At 38.7% G+C, this 8,433-nt stretch overlaps 1 protein-coding gene across 1 annotated transcript; it reads right to left on the bottom strand.

Moving 5' to 3' along the window:
• Window positions 1-1,688: 1,688 nt before the first annotated feature.
• On the bottom strand, window positions 1,689-7,630 carry LOC139722369 (lysosomal proton-coupled steroid conjugate and bile acid symporter SLC46A3-like). Its single transcript, XM_071633679.1, has 6 exons — window positions 6,706-7,630; window positions 5,817-5,888; window positions 4,667-4,798; window positions 3,238-3,321; window positions 2,487-2,643; window positions 1,689-1,746 (listed from the first exon to the last, which is right to left on the bottom strand). Exons 1-6 carry the CDS (start codon window positions 7,628-7,630, stop codon window positions 1,689-1,691), a joined length of 1,428 nt encoding a protein of 475 aa, XP_071489780.1.
• Window positions 7,631-8,433: the final 803 nt, after the last annotated feature.

Raw genomic sequence — 8,433 nt, 5'->3', positions numbered from 1 at the left:
AGCGACCTCTATCGTCGTACTGGCATCATCTCCCTGACGTGCCAGCTAAGATAAAAATCAGACGAACCGTTCGTACTTGGGTATATACTGTAGGCACATCTGTGCATGTTTCTCACTTTAATGATGCGACTTTAGACCCGATCAAACCTATATGGCTTGAAAATATAGTACACCCATTTTTTTCACTCTTATTACGTGCACATGCAGATATAACACACAAACGCATGAGCACATTCACGTAAAGAATCCTATAGTACAGGAATGCTTGCGATATATTACAGATACATTGTAATCTGTCTTCAACGGATTCCGAAATGAAAAACTTATATAATTACATATTTTATATACTATATAACATTAGCATAAACATGAAAAGATATTTTCCATGATGTTCTGATGCTGTGTGCGTCTTGTAATCATACAGCTAAAACAGGAACTGCACCGTGGTGATGATACAGTATTGCATTAAACACTCAAAGACAATAAATGATTTAGCTGAGACATAAAATGACTCGTAATCCTCGCATTTTCCTTGATTTCCCTTAGAACCGAGCAAAAAGTAATCGCCTACAATAATTACTTGAAATTATGTTATCTTTTATCGGAGGACGTTATTGTATTCCACACGTCTGATGATATTTTTCTTACGAGAATTGATACTATAGTAATCGCTTTGTCGGAAGGTTATTGACAGGTGAACATTTCTGGAAAATAGAAATGAAGTCACACGCTTCTTTATTTCACGCCGTGGAGTTTGATGTAGACAAACAAAATGCCTACACACACAGTGTGCAACCCAATGCGTGGAAAATTGGCCTGTATAATGAACACTGCAGTCTGTTTTCAATTAGATTTAAGATGTAGTATAAACATCGAAACAATCTCCGCTGTAACTCTAAATTCTGACCTGAACGCCATTCTAAAATGACTTCAGGAGTTAGATATATATGGAAGGATGCAATTACATAGTACCATAAAATCTGTCATTTTATAGGGCCTATACTGTATCGACTACCCGTTGTTCTTTTCAAAAGTATTCGTAAAAATAAGCAATGTAATAGACAGGCAGTCAGCGGCCTGGAAGCAGATGCTAAACCCCGTGAAAGAGAACTGGCTGTTGGGGAATGTTTATGGAAGAGGAAATTTTCTTCTTGAGGGAAATACCAATGCAAGCACATACTTCCGTTTGCTGCCGAAAAGGTCACATTATTATTGCACAGCCGGGAAGCGTCATTGTGTATGTACATTACACGCATTATGTGCCTTCCATATTAAGCAGAGGTTCGTTCTGTCCAGAAATATTCTGATCATTATGCAGTAATCTCGTAATCTGTCATCGCCACCCGAGTGTCCTTTTTTACTTGGCAACCACTCGTCCGGTCGGTTTAACCGTAAAATAAAAATAGATCTAGTGACGGTATAGGTTATCATTGGGCGAGTTGTTATATTTCTCGATGTCTTGCCAATACGCCTCCCCTCTTGCATGGTATTAGAGATATTCTCCATCAGTTCTCCAGTGCAACCTCTCCTGTACGAGCCCTGTCTAAATCCTCATCACCACTATAGCCAAATTAAAACATCCAGCTTTAATATCATAGCTCATTAACTCATGCGGTAATAGCTACGAGTGGTGGTTGGGAGAGTACGGTAACTTATCAGCCAGATAGTATACTGCTCACACATCGTGTTCATTGGACCGGTGCGTACTTCACGGGTTTGTTCCGACGGTCGTCTATCTGGAGGGCCCTGTGTGACGTAAGGTGACGATTAGAAACAAAAATAAGAAAGAGAAAAGAAATAAACTGCATGTAAAGATTAAAAGGGAGCTCATATGGTCATTTCGCCATGCTACATAATGAAACAATTTTTACTCGAGCAAATTGACATCATTAAGATACATCAGTAAAAAAATCTTCGTCGCTGTTTTAACGAATCATTCTTTTTTCTTTTTTTCTTTGAGACAGATTGAATATCAACCGTGCTAGTTTAATATCAGTTTTTTTCTTCGCTGCCTCCTCCCTGCTCTTCTTTTTCAGGTTAAGCTACTAACGCAATATTTTAAAAGTTTTAATGAAATCATCCTTAAAACGGTGCTTGGACTCGGATGGTGATCCGGATTACCACGTAAAACTAATCATTAGTTCCTCAGCCAATATGTGAAAATCACTGAAAAGAATTCGTCCGAAGTCCATTTCTCACGTTTTGCCATGAGGTTTTTCAACAGACGACCGACAGAGACAGACAGACAGACAGACAAACAAATCAACTCCAGCAAACACAAACAAACAGAAACAAAGTATTGATGAAAGCATAGTAATAGTAGTAGTAGTAAAATAATAATAATAATAATAATAATGATGATAATAATAATAATAATAATAATAATAACAATTATTATTATTATTATTATTATTATTATTATTATTATGTTAATAATAATAATAATAATAATAATAATAATAACAATAAAAAAAGTGTTAACTTACACAGTAATCGCGACTGGAACGAGAAGAGTGGTTGCCATGACAACGAAGCTAAATCCGTTCGACACACGCAGCGTGAGTGGGTAGAGGGCGTTAAAGATGAGAGGCGAGAGGAGGGTAGCAACGCTTTGGATGCAGCCACTGCAAGCAAAGAGGATTCCTGTGCAGAGAGTCAATGGGAGGAAGCACGTTTACAATTGATATTTTGAAGTGCATAATCATGAATCTACAACACTGTAGCTCAATGGTATACGAGTACATCTTCTACTCATGTGTGTCTTTATTATCATGTATTTCATATAACCGATAACAGTATGTGTGATATACCTGTAAGTCGTTATTTATGTGTAATTTGAGAAGTGTTTCTTGCATGTTTTCATGGTCAAATAACGGACAATGAACATGTCCTATACATAAAATCTCTAGAAAAGGCAAATTGGTATGTATTATTATTATTATGAATGCTTCGTCTGAGAATTCACCTCAGATATAAAAAGTTATAGTGCTTTCTTACCTTTCTGTGCAAATAATGAGCAAAATGTGCAAACTTTAACATACAAACCTAAGCTAAGGGGAGGTAATATAATGTGGTACATGTACCTACAGAAGATTAACGACTACCACAAGGATTGCACGGACAAGCGCTGATGCTATTACCTAACCGTAAGCACTTGGTAAGTACTAAACTCTATTGCATTTTATACACCACATTGCACAGGAGACAATCGGGCTTGTAAAGGAGAATCATCCATACCTTGATCACTGGGTGAGACCAGTTTGGACATCTTAGCACGGCAGATCGGCATCGCCAGCATTCGCAGACATCCCACCGCCGTTACTGGTGTACAGATAGATAGATCAATACATAGACTGATAGATAGATTGATAGTTTGATAGATAGATAGATAACTTCATTGATTGATTCATAGATAGATAGATAGATAGATAGATAGATAGATAGATAAAACACTCGTTAGACAGAGAGAACAGGGGCGGATCCAGGAATTCCATAAAGAGGGAGGGGGAGGGGAAGGCGCCTTTACAAAAGTAAAGGGGGGCTCACGCACCCCCTCCATTTTTATCTTTATTTCTTTTGTTTAAAAAAAATAAAGGGGCGCGCCCGGTGCGCTCCGCCTGGATCCACCACTGTCAGTTTTCTAAAGGAGAGACAAGCAGAGAAAGAAGGAAAGAGAGAATGAGACAGAGAAAAAAGGACGACAGAGTATAATGGAGGGATTCTTGGATTGATGTAACAGGACGTAGAACAAGAAGGTCCATTTTCATCTAGCAATATCATAAAAATGTTCTCAAATCTTGATCATAAAAATTCATCAAAAAAAATCATAGAAGGGGGAAGAGAATTTGGATGCTTATTGCAACATGAAACAAAAAGAAAACAAAAATCTTAGTTCACTGCTGCTAAAGCAACTCGCATTAATCAATAGTCCTATAAAATGTAAGGGTTGTTGAAATGTCTAGCACTTTAAATCATTACAAAAATAATGAATCCTCATAATCAATAAATTGCAAATATTAAGATTATTTAATACCAATGCAGTGGTTCTTATAATCCATTCAAAGAGAGTGTTTAAACTTAGAAAAGCTAAGACGAGTGTAATTACGATGCCTCGATGATTATTTACATTAGAAAACAGTTTTCTTTGGTACTCTCGCTACTCAAAGTGTTCGAATGCAAAACAGATAAACGTCATTTTCATATTTTGTTCAAGTAAGGTTATCATCAAACAGAGAAAAATAAAATCTTTTCGATGATGTTATAGGCCCTTCACATAAGGAATATCATTGAATAAATTATCAAAACTATCGCACATACCTTTCATATTTTCTCCATTTCCTTAATTTTCCAGTAGATTAAAACTCATTTATATCTCGAAATGCAATATATCTATACAGCCTTATGGTTTTTATTGTTGTTTTTCATTGCAAGTGATTAATAAATTGCCCTATATGTACCTCAAAACCTCCAGAATTGCTCCGTGTTTTAGTATATAGTAGCCATAACAAAAGAAATCATGGGTATGCACACATACTCCTTTGTTGAATCGTTTTGCAATCAAACTCTCCACACGTTGAACCAGAATATGCCACTATTGAAACGCGTATTCCGAATTTCGTATGAATTTCAGAAAACATCCTTCGCGCGCATGCGCACCCTGACGTACCCAGAAATATCATGACGCCATTCTTGGCGAAGGCCAGCATGAGGAGTGAAGCCATAAATGAGAGAATGGAGAACTGCATGGTGAGATGATCGGAGCAGCAGATCCTGATGACGTAACCACCGACCACCAGACCTGGGCACACGTGGTTCAACATCAGAAGATAAAGAATAAGAGTGTTATAGCAAAATGAGCTAAGCGCCATCTTTAAACATTTCAAAGAATGTCCATCATTAGTAAACTTAAACCTTTCCAGTTATGTAACACAACAAGAAGTATTCTCAAAGTTATGATTACAAATGTACTGTATTTTCTTATTATTTTCTTTGTCTCTGATTGGCAGCTTTAATCACAAATATCTCAACTTAACAAGAATGGAGTTAGTTCGTTTTGTGATTAAACTCTTGATATGGTTGTATAAAGCTATCATTCAAGAAGCATTCTACATTCAACATTTCCATAATTATGATACATGTGCCTGAGCGATGTTACTGAATCGAATCCACTTATATCAAAGACCCAAAGATGATGTATATTCCATTCAGTACAATTCAAGTTAGATCTTAATTCCAAAATGAATTTAGATTCTTTCAAGTACAATAATGGCAAAAAATCAATGTAGGCCTTATTTAGAATAAATGAATTTACATCTTAGAGAGGAAAAGAGAGATAAGAAAGTCTGTAATAAATGTCAAGCTGTTCAAACAGAATAAAAATCAATGTGGAATTAAAAAAGAGAGGCCCACGCAAAAGACAACTTTGTAGGAATTCGAGAAATCATCAATTTGAAGTACAAAATACATAATTTATCGTTATCACCCCATAATCGAGAGGAGAACGTGGAGAGGGACATCTTTGGTAAACACGTCTTGTCGAGAGATGAAAACAACCAATATATTTAAACTTGGGAACATCTTGTTTAACACACAATCTCTACCAGCATACCACAAGGCTTCCATTAAAGGTTACTATAGTTACAAACATGCACACATGATACGAAATGACACACATTCGGTAAAGCATGCACACACAAGAACATACCGTCATACGTACGTACATACATACATTTATGCATGTATTATGGATAATCCTTATGTAAGCAGACTGTTTCAAAAGAATCCCCCTTTTTTTGCGTTTCTCGCTGAGGACTTACCAAATCCCGCAAAAATGAACGTTAAGCCGTTGAAGAGTCCGATTTGCGCAGGGGACCAGCAAAACGGTTCACCTGGGTTGAATTTCATTGAAAGAAGATAAAAAAAGTTGAACTTAGAGAGAGAAGGATATAAACATTGGTAAAAAGGGGAAAAGATGGAAAGGGAGATGTCTGTCTAAATTTCAGGTATCAATGGCTTTAAATTCAGCAACCTCAAATCCAGTATTACTTATAAATGGTATCTATACCCTTACCACTCATATCAAAGGGGAATAAACCCCAAATATTATATGCAAATAACCCAGTAAATGCAGACCAAAGGGGCCTACATTTAAAATACCTCAGTGCAATCGGGGAAAAATTTTAGGTGAAAAAAAAAAAATTGGTGAAAATCATGTGCTGTCATGTAGGTGAGGAGGAGGTCAACTATGACAGATTTGCTGCGTCACTGCAGTGATATAAGGATTGAGAATTCTAAACGATTCAATTCTTAATAAAAAATGACAAACAACCTGTATTCCCCTCTATTATATATTCACTGACATGATTTTAAGGTTTATATAAATCCTTCGACTTTTCAAGGTTATAGGTATTCAATATATTAGGCACTCTCTCCTTATAATACTCTATGAATTCCTTAGTTTGAAATATGGGACAAATCCAACATTATATCAACAATCTTAATCTTATACATGTAGATTTAGATGTCAATCTATTTTCTCAGTCCAATTTTGGATTTCTTCCTGTCCACAATCTCATAGATTGACTTCCAATCTAAGAAATTTAGAAAGTAACGGAGCGTGGGCAAGACTAATAAACTTTGCTATGACCAAATATGTTATTATCATTATTATTGTTATTATTATTATTATACGGGGCTACGACTTACCTGTTGCAAACAGGACGCTAATAGAGAGAAAAGAGACGATGAGAAGGACGAATTCGAAGAGGATCACATTGTATGAAATCATCTTCCAGCATCGCCCGTTTTCGTCCGGTCGGAAGAGATCGGCCAGACTCCTGAAAAATTTCGCCACGTTGAAGCTTCTGCGCGAAGGTTCCCCAGTGGCCGAATTAGCGTTCATTGACTCGGCGGTTGTCTTCGTGAGGCTTTCGGGAAGGAAGTAGAGGTACACGAGGCATACGAGCATGAGACCTGTAATAAGGAAATAGACAGGCGGGAATCCCGTCTTCTGCACCATGAAACCAACGGCAACCTGTCCGATCCCGGGACTGAGTGACGTCATGCATTCAAGGATCACCATTCGGTAGGTTCGCTGCTTGGGCGTCGTCGTGTCGGCGACGTAAGCGAACGAACTCGCCACCAGCGTGAAAAAGTCGCCGCACATCCCTAGCGGCACAGCTCCAATGATGAGGATGTATAGAGGCCAGTGGAAGATGGCAGTCAAGGCGTTAATGATGGAGTAAATGATATAGCCGATGATAGGGAACACCATTGCAACGCGTCTTCCCTTTAAGTCACTGACAGCGCCGAGGACGTTGGCCGACACCAGTGCTGGAACGGCTTGAGCGACGGCCAGGTAGAGCGTCCAATAGGACGTCTGGTCTTGCACCTCTACGTAGAGCTCGTAGTCATGAGATGACTCGTTGAGCGAGCAGACGAGACTAGTGTTAGTAGATGTCTGTGTGAAGTTAACCTTTTGCATCAGTCGTTTGTCCAAATATTCGACTCTCAGCGTGTTGAGCAACCCGTACGCCAGCATGAAGACCACGGTCAGGGGCTCGACGATGAGTTTGAACTTTCGCGGGGCGACCCGCCCTGGAAATTGAACGTTGTCGATGTCGTGACTCATGTCGGTGTCCAACCGGTACAAGTAACCTGTAACGGGACATCAGAGCACCACATTCACAGTGATGGGCAAGTGGTATGTGCAGATGTATGACATATTACATAAAACAACTGCCAGCTATAATTACCGCCTTCTCACAAACAAATACCATCTGATGACGTCAGCGTCACTGCTTAATATGCATGGCATTCTCCATCACATCAGGCGTTTTCACATCAGCCCGATGTTTCGAAATAGCGCGCTATTTTCTGACTTGAAAAATTTTCCCGATAGCGAAATAGCGCGCCATTTGATAATGTGAACACAAATTAACGCTCTAATTGTATCGCTCTGATCGAGAAAATTTCTCGAGTCCAACTCGGGAAATTTCTGAAATAGCGGGATAGTAGCGCGCTATTTGATAATGTGAAAACGACTCGAGAAATTAACGCGATGCATCCCATTATGCCTAGCGTGTGTGACCCCATCGATCGAGGCAAACAGCACACAAATCACGGAGGAATTTTTGAGAGGGCACACACATTACTTATGCTGTTTGCACATACTCAGCTGTCGAATTAGCTCGACAAAAAATTCGGGCTGATTCTCTTCGGGCTGATGTGAATAAGAAATGAAATAGCGCGCTAACTCGCAATCGCGAAAAATTTCTCGAGCTTGGATTTTTATCGGGCTGATGTGAAAACGCCTATTGAAACTTACGACGCTTTTCCAGTCAGACCGCAGCACGTATGCTAATGAGCCGATCCGGCAAGATTTATTCAGCACTCTCGTTGATGATCTTTGCGTTCGAAAGGTGTCTCTTACGT

The sequence above is a fragment of the Diadema antillarum genome, unplaced genomic scaffold (genome assembly GCF_040938485.1).
Source record: "Diadema antillarum isolate AM-2024a unplaced genomic scaffold, OU_Dant_1.0 scf00000014, whole genome shotgun sequence".
Classification (NCBI taxonomy): domain Eukaryota; kingdom Metazoa; phylum Echinodermata; class Echinoidea; order Diadematoida; family Diadematidae; genus Diadema; species Diadema antillarum.
This window is presented reverse-complemented; position numbering and strand designations above follow the sequence as displayed.